The sequence below is a fragment of the Notolepis coatsorum genome, assembly GCF_963971535.1.
Source record: "Notolepis coatsorum genome assembly, chromosome: 9".
Taxonomy (NCBI): Eukaryota; Metazoa; Chordata; class Actinopteri; order Aulopiformes; family Paralepididae; genus Notolepis; species Notolepis coatsorum.
The window spans coordinates 50,596,981-50,617,432 of NC_140173.1; the positions used below are offsets into that span (position 1 = coordinate 50,596,981).

General features: G+C 43.4%; 1 protein-coding gene across 2 annotated transcripts in view; it reads left to right on the forward strand.

Moving 5' to 3' along the window:
- ercc6 (excision repair cross-complementation group 6) overlaps nt 1-20,452 on the forward strand; it is a 101,841-nt gene that overhangs the window by 65,223 nt on the left and 16,166 nt on the right. For both annotated transcript variants that reach the window (XM_084321288.1, XM_084321287.1), the window contains exons 15-20: nt 946-1,056; nt 3,904-4,023; nt 7,167-7,261; nt 13,688-13,833; nt 14,871-15,479; nt 16,323-16,494. In XM_084321288.1, the coding sequence (XP_084177414.1) occupies nt 946-1,056; nt 3,904-4,023; nt 7,167-7,261; nt 13,688-13,833; nt 14,871-15,479; nt 16,323-16,494 (1,253 nt within the window). The remainder of the gene's footprint in view (nt 1-945; nt 1,057-3,903; nt 4,024-7,166; nt 7,262-13,687; nt 13,834-14,870; nt 15,480-16,322; nt 16,495-20,452) is intronic.

Here is a 20,452-nt window from a genome sequence, read left to right on the forward strand (position 1 = left end):
CAGAGTCGTAACACATTGGCTCGCTGCTATTGATGCTACAGCACAGACCCTATACTAGCTTTTAGTTTTCATCCTTGTAAATGTTAATTTTTAGATATGTGTTTATTTGCTATGGTTAGAAGAAAACCTTTCCTATCCTGTAAAGTATTTCTGACTCTTGATATGTCGGTACATAGAGGACTATGATATGTCGGTACATAGAGGACTATGATATTTCCATAGATCTGCAGTTGTTTGGGTGCTTTATGTAATATCCTTAGGTTTGCTGTCATCAATAGTGGATGCTCTCTCCTTGTTGTCTCCTATTGTCTGCCTAGAACGCCCCAACATGCCTCTGAAACTATTATGTCAATTATGTGTGTGTGTGTGTGTGTGTGTGTGTGTGTGTGTGTGTGTGTGTGTGTGTGTGTGTGTGTGTGTGTGTGTGTGTGTGTGTGTGTGTGTGTGTGTGTGTGTGTGTGTGTGTGTGTGTGTGTGTGTGTGTGTGTGTGTGTGTGTGTGTGTGTGTGTGTGTGTGTGTGTGTGTGTGTGGCCCCAGCTGTCTGTAGTCGATACCAATGAGATTATACCTCAGAGGGAACCTGAGACCCTCCCTGTCGGTATCTGTGTCCATGTAATATTAATCTGCTCTAATCCTGTTAGAGATAATCCAAATCTCTGCCCCCCTCTCTCTCTCGCTCTTTCTCTCTCTCTATTGCTCTTTCTCTCTGTTTGTTCTCATCTATCTGTCACTTTCTTTCTCTTTCACACACTCTTCTCTTCCTTTGTCTCTCTCTCTCTGATGAAGGCTATGTTCAAGCTGAAATGCATTGATTTTAACATTAAAGGTCTATTGTTCTCCATATGAAGCTGAGTTTCCTCCATTCTCTAAACCCTCTCTCTCTCTCTCTCTCTCTCTCTCTCTCTCTCTCTCTCTCTCTCACCCTCTCACTCGGCCTCTGCCAGATGTTGCAGATCTTGGAGGTGTTCACGTTGGAGAACAAGTACTCGTACGTGAAGATGGACGGCACGACCACCATAGCCTCCCGCCAGCCCCTCATCAACCGCTACAACGAGGTATGGATTAACCACTTCTAATGGCTCTTAGTGCTGCTCCTTCTAATCCCCCCCCTGAGGGAAACCCCAGGGTGTCGGCGCTAAGTGACAACATCTGTTCCTCACCCTGTTTTTCACCTCATAGTGTCACCCCAAGAGACGGAGAGAGATAGACAGAGAGAGAAAGAGACAGAGATAGAGTGAGACAGAGAGAGAAACAGGAAGAGACAGAGATGGAGAGAGAGAGAGAGTGAAACAGAGAGAAAGATATATAAAGAGAGAGATAGAGTGAGAGACAGAGAGAGAAACAGGAAGAGAAAGAGATGGAGAGAGAGAGAGAGTGAAACAGAAAGATATACAGAGAGACGGAGACAGAGTGAGACGGAGAGACAGAAACAGACAGAGCGGCAGAAAGATAAAGAGACAGAGAGAGAAACAGGAAGAGACAGAGATGGAGAGAGAGAGAGAGAGTGAAACAGAAAGATATACAGAGAGAAAGAGATGGAGACAGAGTGAGACAGAGAGACAGAAACAGACAGAGCGGCAGAAAGATAAAGAGACAGAGAGAGAAAGAGATGAGAGAGAGAGAAAGAGTGAAACAGAAAGAGATAAAGTGGGAGACAGAGATAAACAGGAAGAGAAAGAGATGGAGAGACAGAGAGAAAGAGACAGACAGTGAGACAGAGAGAGACAGAAAGATAAAGAGACAGAGAGAGAGAAAGAGTGAGATTTACATTTTGTGAACGAGCCGAGCGGCCCTCCACGACACCGGCGTGGCCCCTCACAAGTAGACTGACCGAAACCGATAGAAGGACATATTCACGGCGGCTTTTGTCTCGCACGCACACGGCCCTGCCAGGCTGCTCGGCTGTGTACCGTCCCAGCCTGCCGTCACTACGAATAACACGCCTCAGGTCTTTTGCAATGTCATCCTCGTTTAACATGATGAGTGTTATTATTGATTATTTTCTTTATGGAAGGTGATTTAGCCAAGAATTAGGCAGCATGTTGTTGTGGTGACTCACACGTTGGTTCAACACTAGCAGTAAATCATCCGCTTTCACCTGGATCTTACACTATTTTCAACCACAGGAACCATCTGCATATCACATGACAGTAAAAGATACAGGAATTAGTGTAATATATTAGTATAATCTATCCTCAACTCGTTTATTTTTTTTCTGTATATTTTCGACCCAAATCTTGTCATCGCTGGACTATGAGCAAGATGTGTTTTATTCTGGGTCCTCGGGTTAGGATGCACCTCTCCCAGCTGCAATTCAGTCCAAACGGGGCCAACCACACAACAAAACCAGGGTATCTGCGGGGTATTAAAAAGTCTTAAATTAATAAATTCATTCTCAATTTAACCTCTTACCACGCAACAGCCCGTATACGATTTGCCGACCGGCGTGACCCGCCACGTTGCCGACCTCTAGCGGCTGGGGTGTGCATATTTTTTTTGTATCTACTTTTTCTCCTCCTATTTTTCTGTATTTTTCTCCCATCCCAATTTTGTCATTATGCCAATTCCCCCTTCCCCTTCCTGTTGCGCGCATTTCGGCGGTTCTCGAGTTACATGCTGATATGTAAGGCATGCGCCGAAGTAGACGGCAGACTTTATTTTTTCAAATACCACTCCCGAGCCTCTACCTCCGTCAATCGGATTTTGTCACCTGAAATGGCTATCGACAGGCAACAAATAGGGCTTTAATTCGATATATATATATTGTATTAAAAAATATGCACACCCGAGCCGCTAGATGTCGCCAAAGTGCCGGTGGGCAAATCGTCCTCATGTTAGGTCTAGTTTGAAAATAACCTAAATTATTATTCTTTTAATTCTTAAGAATTTTTATTATTAACTCATTCGATGCCACCGCTTAAGTGCGCCAGAGGGCGGTAGAGCGCCACCGCTTTAATCAATGGGAGGACGGGGAGATTTGCGAGTGCTTAAAATATATCTTAAATTATGGCTATGGGTCTAATACACCCGTCGCTTATCAATGAGTTGCTTGCAGTCAACATGTACAAAACGGATTGTTTTTTCATCAGTACATTTCCGTTTTATACCGTGATGAATATCAATATATTTCTAGAGCGTTCTGGGTCATCTCAATAAACTCCAGCAAATCGAGCTTCAATGTATTTCGTTAGAAATCGTGCCATTTGTCGCTTGATTTATGAATCGTTTTCAAATAAACGCTAGATTATCGATATTATGTGTCCTCATGCACGATACAGAAGCCGGCTGAAAAATCGCTTATCCTTGCCTTGGTCGGCGCCAACGGCATGCACACACACACACACACACAGAGACACGTTGTGATCGCTGTGAAAGAAACATCTGATTAACCCAAGATTGGTAACATAGAGTCCTTACCTCACATCTGATGTCCTGCAAAAAGATGAATCAAATTCCTGATCGCCATTCCAAATATTGATCGCGTTTATTGATCCAACGTTATATATCCAAAACACATAATCCACGCTGCTCAGAGTGTCCCCAGTCAATGTGTTATAGCGATACTGCATGCCTGAGAAGGAGAACCTGGACCGGACTTTTTCTTTTGATGCACAGCCCCAGCCAGAGGGATTCCAATGATGTGCAATACCATCCGGGAGACGATAGGCGGCGGTATTTGCCCTTTTGCAAGCTCAGACCCATTCCCAACGATAACATTAGGTTGGATGGATGAAAATGAATGGATATCGCTAATAAAATAAATAAAACCCGACTATACTCGGGTCTGGCGCTCAAGCGATGGCGAGTTAACCCGACTATCATCGGGTCTGGCGTCCAATGAGTTAATGATCCTTTTATGTAATGTGTCTGTGTGACCCTGCCCCTCCACCCCCACCCTCCAGGACAAGTCTATATTCGTCTTTCTATTGACGACAAGAGTTGGAGGTCTGGGAGTCAACCTCACTGGAGCCAACAGGGTCATCATTTACGACCCGGACTGGAACCCCAGCACTGACACACAGGTCAGACGCATTAACACACACACACACACACACACACACACACACACACACACACACACACACACACACACACACACACACACACACACACACACACACACACACACACACACACACACACACACACACACACACACACACACACACACACACACACACACACACACACACACACACACACACACACACATCTTCACACAAACATAGAGACACACACAGACATGTGTGGATGTGTGCATATATACACATTGAATGCTTTATTTGGATCCACCAGTTAATTTACACATACAGGTGCAGCTCAATAAATTAGAATATCGTGGAAAAGTCAGTATATTTCACTGTATTGATGCAGTCATTTGTGCAAAAGGAGCCCTAACCAAGTACTGAGTGAACATACATGAACATACTTTTCAGAAGGCCGACATTTCTATATACAAAAGAAAAATACATCCATTTAAAAAAATGTATTGGTCATACAGACTTTTGGGCTTTCATGAGCTGTAAGACATAATCATCCAAATTAAAACAAATAAAGGCTTGAAATATTTCACTTTGTGTGTAATGAATCTATAATCTACGAGAGTTTCGCTTTTTTGAATTGAATTACTGAAATAAAATAACCTTTCCACGATATTCTAATTTATTGAGCTGCACCTGTACATAAGAAACACTCCATATGTTCAGCGTGGTTTAACTTACAAATACAGATAACATTATCTCTGCCATCCAGCCTGGCTACCTGTGTGAGTGAAAGGGTAAAATGTGAGGAACAAATTGTAAAGAGCTTTGGATAAAAGCTGCTATATGAATGCAGCCATTTACCATTTATTACAGCATAAACATAAAGGTGCTGTAAGTGGGATTATTTTTTTTTCATTTAAAATAAATAGTAGTAGTTCTACATTCTGACAGCCATCACTGATATAGAGTGTCTGGTCAGTAACATGGGTTACTGCAGTAAACACGAAATACATTTTCTGGTATCCCATTCCCTCTTCATCCAATCAGGAGAGAGAACTCCACACTGAAGGAGATAAGAAATAAAAACTAGTTTGTAAGCTAACCCCTCTGCAGCTCTGTCATGCCTCACCACCTGTCTTGGGGAGATAAAGGCATGGATGAACAGCAACTTCCTCCAACTAAACAGCAAAAAAACCGAGGCACTCCTAATTGGCACCCCTCATCAGGTTCAGTCTTCATCCATATCACATCTCACCTTTGACGGCCAGGTAATCCCCCTCTCCCCCTCAGTCACAAATCTGGGGGTTCGATTTGACCCCCACCTGACCTTCAACACCCACATAAAACACCTCTGCAAGACCTCATTCTATCACCTAAAAAACATATCAAAACTCCGTCCCATTCTAACCCTGTCAGATGCAGAAAAGCTTGTCCATGCCTTTATCTCCTCAAGACTGGACTACTGTAACGGACTCTTCATCGGGATTCCTGGCAAGAGCATCCAAAAGCTGCAATACATCCAGAACAGCGCTGCCAGGATCCTGATGAGAGTCCGTAAACACGATCACATAACCCCCATCCTCCACTCACTACACTGGCTCCCCGTCTCATCCCGGATCAACTACAAAATCCTGACGATCACCCATAACTGCATAAACGGACACGCACCCCTCTACCTTCAGGAACTCATCACTCCACAATCCTTCACCCGCACCCTCAGATCCGCAGGTAGCCTGCTCCTTCAGATCCCCAATACCCGGCTCTGCACCATGGGTGACCGAGCCTTCTGCACGGCTGCACCACGCCTGTGGAACAGCCTCCCCATCCAGCTGAGGGCACCACAGAGCCTGGACTCTTTTAAAGCAGGCCTGTTCAAAAAGGCCTTTGACTGTTAGCTTTTTATTTTAATTTTATTGCGCTTTTGTTTTTAAATTGCCTGTTTATACTATGTTTTTAATTAACTATGTTCTATTTTTATCTTATTTTTATTCTGTATTTTATTTTATTTGTTTTACTAATAACTATTTTATTTCAATTGTTTAACTGTTTTAACCATGTAGTGTAGCACTTTGGGATCCCAGCGAACAAAAAGTGCATTACAAATCCAATCTATTATTATTATTATTATTATTATTATTATTATTATTATTATTATTATTATTATTATTATTATTATTATTATTATTATTATTATTATAATAATATGTGCTTGAAACAAGTAAAATAATCTGCCAGTGCAGTACGCACATTTGGCTTGGTAAGATTTCTAGAAAATCTAGGGTTCTCACTCCTGATTGGATAAAGTGGGAACAGGATACCAGAAAATATATTTGCTGTTTACTGCAGAGAGGAGGGACTGGGAGACCCATGTTACTGACCAAAACACTATATCAGTGATGGCTGTCGGAATGTAGAGCTATTTAACACTTATTTTGACCAAATAAATACCACTTACAGCATCTTTAACAGGTATACACAGTAGATAGATAGAATAGATTCATTATTGGATTGCATTGGACACGTAGAACTCTTAACATATGTCTTAAAATAATTAAAACATACACACAAACTAGGGGTGGGAATCACCAGAGGCCTCACGATAGGATACTATCACGATACTAAATATATTGTGATATGCTCAGTATTGCGATATTAATATTGTGATATATTGTGATTTATTACCTTTTTTCAACTGCAAAGTAAAACTGTCAACATGTTTTTTCTAATAAAATAAAGTTCAGTCTGTTCATCTCACTTCAATCATTTTTATTGCAGAACATGGTATTTTCTCAAGCAGACGGATGTAAACACTAATCTGTGTTGCATGTACCTGACAAACTGAACTGTTTGTATTACCGGTAGTCATATTCCAACTTAACTGAATGCACGTGTGTGTGTGTGGACTACTATACTATTACAGGTATTGAAATGAACCTGAATATATATATTTTTTTTTAATAAATAATTAAATACCGATACTTGGCGTCCCTGTATCGATACAGTATCGCCACGCAAAGTATTGCGATACTACTACGTATCAATATTTTCCCCCACCCCTAACACAAACACAACTAGAACCAAACAAAATCAGTTAAAATAAAACATGTACTCGTGTGTGCTTTCAAATGGCATTTGGCCCTGGCGTCTCACCTCTGCCGTCTGGGGCTGGTGTGTTTCTGCAGGCGCGAGAGCGAGCATGGAGGATTGGCCAGACGCAGCAGGTAACGGTCTACAGGCTGCTGACCGCCGGAACCATTGAGGAGAAGATCTACCACAGGTCAGATGGGTGCAAGTCCTTAGTTACTGTTGCTATGTCAGACAAACTGTCAAACCAAAGATACCGAATATAACAAGGGGATGACACAGCCAAAGGTATGCCAATGGGATGACAACGGAACAGGTCCTGCGTTCTAAGTGGGTGGGGACTTTTTACACAAGAGATCCCTTCTTTTTTACCGGCAACTACACTGTGACTGTGTAGTGTATTGAGAGGGGACCCTATTAACTGTTACACCGCTGAACGGCATGCTGGGTACAGCTCGCTAGCTAGCCAGGTAGCATAACAGTCTGTTAACAGCTGGCAGGACAGAAAAGAAAAAAGAAAGATGAAGAAAGAGAGACCGGAAATGTTACATTGTAGCGAAGTTTTGCACGTTTGCCATGTTGTTTCACTAAGCTCACACATTGCAAGCATCAGTGATGTAACTCTCAGAATGAATGCTTTTTTTGTTTCTGGAAATATGCTAGCTTTGTCCGCTAGTCAGTGATGGGCAAGCTACTTGGAAAATGTAGCAAGCTACACTACAAGTTACTCTCGATTAAATATAGCTCAACTACAATGGAAGCTATCCCCAGAGAAATGTAGCAAGCTACACTACAAGAACATGTCAAAAATAGCTAGCTACATCGGCACTACTTTTTTTTTTTTTTTTACTGCGTGACCAAGTTTCCACCAAACAAATAGGCAGGAAAAAAAATTCTCAGTTTGATTATTTATTATAAAACTGAAACAAGCCCTCGGTCTGGCTTTTTGTGTCATCCTTTTAACATGAACTTGTATTACACACTTCTTCAATATCTGAATTGTTTTACTTCATTTTACTAGTATTATGCTAGTCAAGTTAGACCGCGCTCACAAGTACTCACACTGGGTGCTGTAATCCCATAAAGTTCAGTATAACAAAGCAGGATAGCCGGACCAGCACTCACAGGTTCAATGTTTTTTTAATAAATATAATAATAAAAACTAGTATTATGCTACCATGTATATACTACTACCAACTATGCTAATATGTCTATACTACTACAGTATGTACTCAGAGTATAACACTCAAGCTTGACACTGACAAACAATACTACTTATCCTTGGCCGCTAGATATGTACCACTACTGACTTGTTGTACACAATTTGTAAGTTGCTTTGAATGAAAGTGTCAGCTAAATGACCAAATGTATTTAAATATGTAACTCACAAAACATTCCATGGCCCCAAAATCATGTGGGGACCGCCCCTGGGGGTCCTGTCCCACAGGTTGAGAACCACTGCTTTTCCCTCTTTTTTTCTTTTCTCCACCCCAATAATATTGTTCATTTTCTGCCTACAGTGAAACATCATGATAGCAGCTATCTTAGTTAAAGCTGTTGACAAAGTGTACTGACTTGTGTGCTGTTGTTTGGGAACAATTGATTTTCATCAGCTCACCCGAATGACGTGTCTTCAAGTTAGTGCTGGACGTGTTGAGAGAGCAGCATATGTTTTAGCCGTTTTTTCAGTCAAACTCATAAATGTGTCCCAGATAGGGCCATGGAGAGTCATTGTTGTTATTGACATCATCATCTTCATCAATGCCATCGAACCCCTCTGCCATTTCGTGCAGACTGGTTCTTGTTCATGTAATCCGTTAAATTGCATTCATTCAATACGTCTGTGTTTTGATTTTCACTTCCTGCTTTGCGGCTGGAGTCCCGCCCTATCCTGCCTCTGATTGGCCTACCCATAACGTTTTGGCCTACCATACCCAATCGTGAGTCGTCACTCATATCTAAACAAACCAACCAATCATAGTGGGTTTTTTACGGGGAGTTTTTTTTCTCCTCGCAGATATTCTAGTCTAGACTGTTTCTCTCGAAAGTAGCGTGTAACGTTTCTCGTCGCTACGTTACTACTTCGTTCTATAAATAGCTCCGCTACAGAGACCGCTACCCTGGTTAAAAAGTAGCGAGCTACCAGCACGCTACTGAGAATTGTAGTTAAGCTATGTAGCTTCGCTACTTGTAGCAAGCTACTGCCCATCACTGCCGCTAGTGTTAGCGGTTAGCAATGACAGCAGCCAGCTAGCTTGCTCGTTGGATTATCTCACATTCGCTATTAACACATTGGTCGCCAAAAACGGCGTAAGTCGTTATTGCCCGCCATGCGTTGAACACCAACAACGGCGTAAATAGTTTTTGGGATCAATATTAATTTTTTTTGCCATGGCATTCATAATTCATCCAGCCTCCCTCCGGACTGCAGCGGCACCCTGTATGAGATTTCAACGCCTCAATACCGCCGCCTGGTGGATGGTCGGGCGAGTTACACCCTCGCCAAAACCGGAAGTGGCGATCGGTGAGTTGAGGAAATCCCTCCGGCAGTCATATCTTGTTACGTGGATCCAGACAAACACTCTAGTGCATTGGGATCGCTTTCGAAACGCAATAATCGATATGATATCCGCGGTTATTGCGCCATACAAACCGGAAATGGATGTAGGAGATCAACGTCAAATAATTGCGATATTTTTCCTCCAGTCTCATCGGCGAACGGTAAGAGGAATATAACGTTATTTTCAGCCCGATTGTTTATTCATTTCACTGCAAACCATCTGCTCAACATATCAACCCATAATAAATAAAGCCGTTACTGACGACCAAGGAATTATAAACGAGCCCCCCCCCCCCTTTCCTTCACGCATGATGAAGCATAATGTATACCGATCATATACATTTGAATTTTTTAATATAGCGTGTATAGGAAAGAAACGCCAATCGATAATCTATCATATGCGTCAGGGCCAATAACTAGCGTTTTTGGAATTACAGCAGAAAACCTTAAAAACATACTTATATTCTAGACGGTATTAACACAACAATGTATGAATGAAAAAATATAACGTCCCCACATCCTGAACGATAAATAATCGATGTTGAATGGGTCATAGTAATGTCAATATAGCAATAAAAATGTTAAAGTTATAGCCCTGCAAAGAAGGTAAACATCTCCATAGGCTTTCAACGGTGGCAGATTGGGTACAATGATGGGCACAACCCTTGGCGGGCTGAAAAATCGATTCTCTTATTTCCTGATCGCACACACACACACACACACACACATACACACATATGGCACACGCTGATATATAGGTGAAAATAGCTCTGATTATCCCAATACTGGTAAAATAGATTCCTTACCTCAGATCAGATGTTCTCCAAAAAGATTATTCCAATTCCTGATCGCCATTCCAAATATTGATCGTGTTTATTGATCCAACGCTGGGTACTGGAAATATATAATCCAGGGCCCACAATGAGTCCGATCGGCTCGGGTTACTTGCCTGAGAAGTAAAATGTGGATTTCGGATTTTTCTTTTCTCATCCATTTTCATTGAGTCCATTCCAATGTGTGCATTACCATCCGGGAGACGATAGGGGGCGGTATTTTCCCTATTCGAGTTCAGACAGATCCCCACTGGTAACGTGAGGCTAGATTGATGAAATGTGAATGGAAATCGCTAATAAAAATCTCGTCGGCTGGCACTCAACGGTTGGCATGAAATAACGAATTATGCCGTGGCTGGCACTCAAAGTGTTAATAAAGGAATGTCACCAAAATATCTTCACAACATTTCAAGAAAAGTGCAATGCAACAGAAACCACCGTGATCAGCTGTGGCACAGACATGTCTCCACGACCTTGACCCCACCCCTCTGGTCACTGCAGGGTCATTATGAGGCACAAGGCATCGGTGGGCGTGCAGGATACTGACTTTCTCCTGTAATGACACGACTCATCGCTCACCGCTGACATATTACTTGGTTTGTGCCTCGGTCCAGTAGTCGTTAATGAAACGATTCAATGTTATTACATTTCACAAACAGATCTGCTCATGGCCAATCTAGGATTTCTTAACTGTTTGTTTCGTTCGGTTTGGGGATGGAAAGGGCTCCCAGAAAGGCAGGTTGTACGATTCAGTTTTAATTTCCCAAGAATGGCAGGGTAGTGATCAGGGCTGGGATGTTAGCTGTAGTGTAAGTGTAAACCCTTAGAGGAGGTGCAGTGTTTACATAATAATAATAATAATAATACATTCAATTTGTACCGCACTTTATATTTGTGAAAATCTCAAAGTGCTACAGGAGATAAAGATAAAAAGTTAAATGAATAAAACAATTAAAATGAATAAAACAACCAATGAAATGGAAGAACATACAAATTAAATAAAATAATAATAAATTAATAGAAGTAAAAGTAAAAGAAAAATTCAGGAAAAAGCCTTGTTAAAAAGAAATGTTTTTAGGCCCCTTTTAAAAGCCTCAACGGACTGTGGTGCTCTCAGGTGGATGGGGAGAGCATTCCACAGTCTGGGTGCGGCAGAGCAGAAGGCTCGATCGCCCATGGTGTGCCGCTTAGTCCTGGGGGCTTTGAGGAGGTAGGCTGTGCCGGAGCGTGAGGAGGACTGGGAGGTGAGGAGTTCCTTGAGGTAGGCAGGGGCACCACCGTGTACGCACTGGTGAGTGAGGAGTGTTCCCTTACAGAATCATCTTGGTAGACAAACAAAAGAAGACTAATCAAACAACAGGTGATATAATTTGGTATAATGAGTCCGACCTCCTTTGATTAACAGGCAGTTCACTTATTAGATTTTGAGGAAAGTCATATAGACCAATCAATTTGAGTTTACTTTTACTCTTACGCATAGTATATATTCAGATTCAAATTCTTTATTGCCTATATTTATTGTAATGTATAATATAACCAATAGGGCATACAGACCCTCATCTGCACCTTTGTTTACACTGTTTATTCACAGTTAATTATATTTTTTACACCGTTTATTTTTTCTCTTATTTTTATATTCAGATACAATTGTATTGCCTATATTTATGTCTTTCTACTATTAGCCTGCCCATACCTGTACCTCCCCTCCCCCCTCCCCCATGCTGCTATGATGCCCAAAATGTCCCCAAAGGGATCAATAAAGGAAACGTATCTTATTTTATCTTATCTTACACACTTCTAGTGCACTCCTTTTGCGTACTACATCAACCCCCGTGCGCGTGGCGTGCATGCGTGGTCCCATATGATACACAAATGTCTGGGATCCCTTTTCTCTTACTGTGCACTACAGCACCAAATGTATCAATTAGTGGATAGCTTGATTAACTGAACATCTGATAGGAGGTGCCCACTTGATAACTCTCCAACTAGTGACCTTCCCGTCACAAGCCAGCTTCTCAGCCTTTAGGCCACCGCTGTCCCATTACACCACCAGCTCTGGGATGATGACAACAGGTCAGCGATGATGACAGCAGCAGGTCAGGGATGATGACAGCAGCCCAGGGATGACAGCAGCAGGTCAGGGATGATGACAGCAGCTCAGGGATGACAGCAGCAGGTCAGGGATGATGACAGCAGCAGGTCAGGGATGATGACAGCAGCAGCTCAGGGATGACAGCAGCAGGTCAGGGATGATGACAGCAGCAGGTCAGGGATGATGACAGCAGCTCAGGGATGATGACAGCAGCTCAGGGATGATGACAGCATGACAGTAGGTCAGGGATGATGACAGCAGCAGCTCAGGGATGATGACAGCAGCTCAGGGATGATGACAGTAGGTCAGGGATGATGACAGCAGCAGCTCAGGGATGATGACAGCAGGTCAGGGATGATGACAGCAGGTCAGGGATGATGACAGCAGCAGGTCAGGGATGATGACAGCAGCTCAGGGATGATGACAGCAGCAGCTCAGGGATGATGACAGCAGCTCAGGGATGATGACAGCAGCTCAGGGATGATGACAGCAGCAGCTCAGGGATGATGACAGCAGCTCAGGGATGATGACAGCAGCAGCTCAGGGATGATGACAGTAGGTCAGGGATGATGACAGTAGGTCAGGGATGATGACAGCAGCTCAGGGATGATGACAGCAGGTCAGGGATGATGACAGTAGGTCAGGGATGATGACAGCAGGTCAGGGATGATGACAGCAGGTCAGGGATGATGACAGCAGCTCAGGGATGATGACAGCAGGTCAGGGATGATGACAGCAGCTCAGGGATGATGACAGCAGCTCAGGGATGATGACAGCAGCTCAGGGATGATGACAGTAGGTCAGGGATGATGACAGCAGCAGCTCAGGGATGATGACAGCAGGTCAGGGATGATGACAGCAGCTCAGGGATGATGACAGCAGCTCAGGGATGATGACAGCAGCTCAGGGATGATGACAGCAGCTCAGGGATGATGACAGCAGCTCAGGGATGATGACAGCAGCTCAGGGATGATGACAGCAGGTCAGGGATGATGACAGCAGCTCAGGGATGATGACAGCAGCTCAGGGATGATGACGGCAAATGACCGCTCCGATACAACACTGTTACACAACCATACCAGGCAGGTGGCAAAAGGGAACGTCGTTCAACACTTCCATCTTCTACCTTTTCAGGCAAATCTTCAAACAGTTCTTGACCAACCGTGTTCTGAAGGACCCGAAACAGAGACGCTTCTTCAAGTCCAATGACGTCTATGAGCTTTTCACCCTCACCGACCCAGACGCAAAGCAGGGAACCGAGACTAGTGCCATATTCGCAGGTAAGCTACTTCCTCTGTTTTCTTTTTTTTTTTATCTACTTTTTCTCCCCATTTTCTATTTTTCTCCCTTCCTCAATTTCGTATTGTCCAATTCTACCCTCCCCTGTCTCGAACGTTGTTGGCCATGCCTCCCACAAGCCGGCTGCAATGTGGACGAAGCCTTGCATCACGTGTCCCCTCTGGTACTCGAGGAGGCAGCCGTCGCATCTTTTCACCTGCACAGCGCGATCTCTCAGCGGCGAGGGTCTGCGTGGGAGGGACACGCCGCCCCTGTCGCTTCCTGATTCTTCTGCGCAGGCGCACCAACCGACCTGTAGGAGTCGCTGTCCACAACGTCCGATCCCCACCCACCAGCTTCCCACCCCCTAATACTGCCAATTGTATTAGTATGAACGACCAGCCAAGCTGGTAGCAACGCCGAGAGCTGGGCTCGAACCCAGCATCTCCTGCGTTGGTGGCGAGCGCCTTGCCCACTGCGCCACCCAGCCGCCCTACTTCCTCTGTTTTCTGATTCTCTGTATAATGTAGTAATATTGTATTGCACAGGGATATATATGTGGGAAATGAAAGTGTTTTGTTGGGCTATGGAAAGGCTACTAAGTTACTAACTACAATAATTATTATTCCCAAAACCACAGTGTCAGCAATATTATGGATGTGCCGCCCCCCCCCCCCCCACCACAGATCCTGGTTTTGAATGCAGTAACTAGAATAGCTTTGATTCATATCTTTTCAATTTTGCTGTGAACATGAATGGCCCCTATAGGAAGAACCCTACTGATTTGAATGACCCCATGACCTTTCTTCTAGCACCACCATCAGGCCAAACTTTCAATATTCAAATGAGCTCATCTCCTGAACCGTTAGTCGTACAGTCACGGAAATACCCAGAAGACCCCCAGCCTGTTAACCTGATTCTCTCTAACCTTGCTGTGTGGCGTCTAGGGACCAACACCTTTAAATGTAACTAGTTTACTAGTTTCACTAGTAAAATGTTCTAGAATGTAAATTTTGTTTTGTTTTTCTGTCTTGTTTAGGTACGGGCTCTGATGTCCAAGCTCCCAAGAGACCCGAGAGGCCAAGGTCGTCACACAGGTCAAAACACTCCAAACACAAACACGCCTCAGCCAACCAAAATTCTGATTCTACAGAACACAGACACTCCGTAACCGATCACATTCCTCCATCAAGAGACGGGAACACCTCTCTCTGCAGGACCAGCTCTCAGGAGAAACCAAGCGGGTCGACAGGCGACCAAAGCGCCGATCGGAACGGGGTGGATCCGGGGTCAAACGTCTCAACGGGGCCAGGAGAGAAGGACACGGGTGGAGCCGGCCCCAAAGAAACGGACAGACACACCGACTCGCCCGACTCACACAGACACAGACACAGACACAAAGACGGGCACTCTGCCCTGACCAGCCCTCAGAAACACAGGGAGAAGAGGAAGCACTGCGAGACGGATGAACGCGAACGAAAGAAGCACAAACATAAACACCCCAGAGACGCGGGCATCGATGGCCACCGTATCTCTCACCTGGTGAAGAGGAGGTCCTATAAGAAGGAGGAGAACCAGGAGCATACGGACAAGGACGACGAGAAGAAGAGCGACGATTACGTGTTGGCAAAGCTCTTCAGAAAGTCTGGTACGTCATTTAATTATGGAAATAAGTGTATTTACTGCACATGCACACAGGATTCAGATAATGGCTCATATCCCATTCAGGATATCTCTGCCTCAGGAATATCCCCTTATTGACCGCTTCGGCAGAATGTTTGATATGTCACTAGTTTAGTTAAGTTTTTTCGCACGGTATAAAAACAAGATTAAAAACAATTACGACAACACAATAACGACAACTGTAAAGTACAAAAGTTGTACAGCAGGAAGAGGCAGAAAAGCCCAGGAGGCTGATAAGAAACCTCTACCTATAATAATAAACATAATTTTGGAGAACAAGATCAATGTAAGGACCTTGTGGGAGTATGTGAGAGTAAGAAGTATGAGTAAGTGTGTGTGTCTGTGTGTGTAAGTTAAAATACAATACACTGATTACAAAAGGAAACGGCTGAGGCTGAAGTTGATTTCCTGTCACGTTTGAAACACGAATAAACAGTGTGAACACAAAATTATTCTGTGGAAACACCTACCTGGATATTATTGGTATGATACCTTATTCAGGTTTCTCATAGTTAGAAGAATAAGGGCTTATCTGGGTTATATAGCACACGTGGTTTTATATTTATATATATTTTATAGGCTCTGGAACTCCCTCCCCAAGACATAGAAACTCAGTCTCTCAATCTACATTTTATTTATTATTATTTACATGCATCAACTCAAAAACACGGATACTCTGTTTGATATAAAGACATATTTGTACTGGATAAGATTGACCTCTGACCTCCCTGGTCTTGTGTAGGTATCCACAGTGTGATGATATGTGTACTGGATAAGATTGACCTCTGACCTCCCTGGTCTTGTGTAGGTATCCACAGTGTGATGCAGCACGACACCATCATGGAGGCGTCCAACCCTGACTACGTCCTGGTGGAGGCAGAGGCCAACAAAGTGGCTAAAGAGGCCCTCAGGGTCCTCAAGGTGTCCCGCCAAAAGTGCAGACTGCCCTACAACAGACCACCTCCTCCACCTCCTGCCAGGTACACACACATGCACTCACTCACTCACTCACATACATGCATACATACATACGGTACATACATACATACATACATACATACATACATACATACATACATACATACATACATACATACATACACAGGCACGTTGGAAGGTGGGGTGCGGGGGTGCTGCAGCACCCCCCCCTCAGTTATTGCAAATAAATATATATATATATATATAATTTTTTTTTTTTTTTTATGTTCTTTTTATGACAGTATTTGTATATACTGTAACTGTATAACTGTAACACTGTATATTATAAATGTATCCTGCTCAAAGCACTTCACCATTTTAATATTGTGTGTATTGAGCCGTACTGTATTGTAGCCATTCTCCAATCTGTTAAATAAAGTTTTCATTCATTCATTACACTACTGTATGTACACAATCATACGTGTAAAACCGAGTAGATTTTCGAGTGATGACAGACTGTAAAAGACTGATTGAATGACGGGTGAAACAACTAATTGTATTCACCTCCCGTCTCCCGCCCTTCCCACGCGCCACGAACCACTGAGCTACTGTGATACAGTGCTTGCGCAGTCAGTCGATTTTAGCTAGTAGTCAGACTTTGCTAGCACAGAATGTCTCACTCGCCCATTCTTTGGCTTGAGCGCTGACGGAACCACTGATGTCACTCAATGGAAAAGAACAATTCTCGTGTAATATACAGTTCGCCGATGACAACTTGGAAGCTCAGAACTTCTTTTGGGGTTTTTACAATGCCCGGCCCAGACACAACAGCCGAGACACTGTTTTTGTGTATAAAATACTTTTACGCCTCGACCTGCCCATGGAGAGGCTGATAGGATACTGTTTTGACAGGGCCAGCAACATGTCTGGGGGGTACAGGCTAGACCAGGGGTTCCCAAACTTTTCAGGCCGCGACCCAAAAAAAACGGTGTCAGAGAGCCGCGACCCCCACTATTATAGGAGGTAAAAGAAATTAAAAATGTTAAACGGAAATGTTTGGTTGAAACATGCAAACGTTCAAACGCACACATACTAATAAGCATTGGAGGCTTTTAACCAGGGCCGGACTGGGGAAATCATTCAGGCCAGGAAATATAGCCCCAGTCAGGCCACTTTTTAAGCAGGGGGTCTGGGGGTTGTTACAAAGACTTAATTTCCTGCATTCTGGTGCAGGAATTTTTTTTATTTGTACCCTTTAAATGCCAGTGTTTGTGATGGCATCACAAATTATTGTTAAAAAAACAGGCTAGCATATGTATGATTAGCAACAACACAGATTTTTTTTGTTTTTTGTAATTGATAAATACAATATTTTATTCAACTTCAGCCCTGATCATAACACCACATATTCATTTTATAATTCTAACCCTTTAAATGCCAGTGTGTGTGATGGCATATATTTGCAATATATCAAATGCAAAGTACATTTTTCTGGGGGGAATTATTACAGGCTAGCATGTGTCAATGATTAGCAGTTTTTCGTAAGGATCCCGCCTCCACCAATCACATGCGGCTCCCTTTGTGTGTGTGTGTGTGTGAGAGCAAGAGAGAGAGAGAGCGAGATAGTTCTCCAACTTGTGTGAGTTGCAGTGATCTCCTGGTTGTTCCCCACTTAGGTTATCTAACTATTGCGCTGGTGCAACTAGAAACACTGGCCTGGCCTGCTTCTAAGTTCAGTGGCCTGACCGCAAAAAAAAAAGGATTTAAATTTTTTTTTATCATCTGGCGACCCCCCAGCACCCCCTACCGATTTAAAGTTCCAACGTGGCTGTACATACATACATACATACATACAATTATTGTAGGGCAAATACAATACATACAGGTGCAGCTCAATAAATTTGAATATCGTGGAAAGGTCCATTTATTTCAGTAATTCAATAAAAAAAGTGAAACTCATATATTATAGATTCATTACACACAAAGTGAAATATGTCAAGCCTTTATTTGTTAACATTTTGAAAAGTATGGCTTACAGCTAATGAAAACCCAAAATTCAGTATCTCAGAAAATTGGAATATTACACAAGACTAATACAAAAAAGAGATTTTTTAATATAGAAATGTCTGCATTCTGAAAAGTGTGTTCATGTATGATCACTCAGTACTTGGTTGGGGCTCCTTTTGCACAAATTACTGCATCAATGCGGCGTGGCATGGAGGCGATTAGCCTGTGGCACTGCTGAGGTGTTATGGAAGCCCAGGTTGCTTTGATAGTGGCCTTCAGCTCGTCCGCATTGTTGGGTCTGGCGTCTCATCTTCCTCTTGACAGATTATCTATGGGGTTCAGGTCAGGCGAGTTTGCTGGCCAATCAAGCACAGTAATACCACGGTTATTAAACCAGTTATTGGTACTTTTGGCAGTGTGGGCAGGTGAGGTGCCAAGTCTTGCTGGAAAATGAAATCAACATCTCCATAAAGCTTGTCAGCAGAAGGAAGCATGAAGCAGTGGCGGCTCGCCACTAGGGGCGCTGGGGCGCCGCCCCCCCTGGTTAACTCTGGTTAAAAGAGAGAAGAACAAGAAATATTTATTTTTTATTTTTTGTATAGCCCTATAAATAATATAAACATGTTTAAAATGAATAATATTTACTCATTTTAAGTATGTTTGTGTTTCCAATGCACAATATAACGTTAATATATCAAATATAAATAATCGTTTTCCTGAACAGGAAGTGACTACTCTGTCTGATAGAGAATACGTTCCGTTACCGTAGCCGCATTTCTCCTAGCCGCATTTCTCTCGGGCTAGACGCAATAGCACTTTGAGTGCGCGTGCACGCCGTGCACTGGTTTCATCGCTGTATCCGTCGCAGCCAATCAGTGCGTAATGCGCTGTGCGTTGAAATATGATGTATTATGATTGAAGCGGTCTAAGCAAGCAGCGTCTATAATTTCCGTAGCCGCATTTCTCGGAGACGCTCTCTGATTGGCCGACGTCAGTTTCTACACTGGGAAAGCCACTCTTCGTTCGAAGTAGGTTAAGGACAAGGTAACGTTAGAGTTTGTCTTAGAGCTTGACGGCAAGTTCTTTCGACGGTTAAGCTTAGGCACTCTTTCAAAGTTGGTTAAGGTTAGAGTTTGTCTTAGAGCAGGGCGATAGAACGCCAGGTAGTTTGCAGGCTGTTCGACGCGGAAATGGGCAAAGACAGACTCATTCATTCATTCATCACAGTACTGTTGTGTTGTGCTAACAAGCTAATCTGGATGCAGTCTGGACAGAGTGGATATACATCAACAGTCTGGGGACAACAGTGGACATAATTATACACTTTATCAAGCCCTCCTCGACCACGTAAACAGTGAATTAATTCGGTCTCTCTCTCTCTCGCTCTCTCTCTCTCTCACAGCGTGTTGTTAATTTTCGAGAGAGAGTTGAGATCGGGGTGTGAGTGTTTGGAAACCTAGCTGCATGGACTCTGTGATCATATTGATTGATGGCAATGGTGATAGTTGTACTGTAACTGTACCTACTTAAATATCCGTATGCTTTTGGTTTCACCGACGCTCTCTGACGCACACAGTAGTGTGTGGTTTCGCGATGCGTGCGCACGTGCGTGTTTGTGTGCAGTGTGGCATTGTGCTACCTTGGTACATGTACATTTTTGGTATCGATCAACCCCCCTGGAGAAAAAATTACGAGCCGCCACTGGCATGAAGTGCTCTAAAACCTCCTGGTAGATGGCTGCGTTGACTCTGGACTTGAGAAAACACAGTGGGCCAACACCATCAGATGACACAGCACCCCAAATCATCACTGACTGTGGAAACTTCACACTGGACTTCAAGCAACGTGGATGATGTGCCTCCACTCTTCCTCCAGACTCTGGGACCTTGATTTCCAAATGCAATGCAACTGCCTCAGGGCAGCTCTGGCTGCAACTGTAGCTTACCACCACCGGTATGACTGTGTATGAACGAATAATGGACTCTGTAAGTGTAACTGAGGGGTACAATTCCC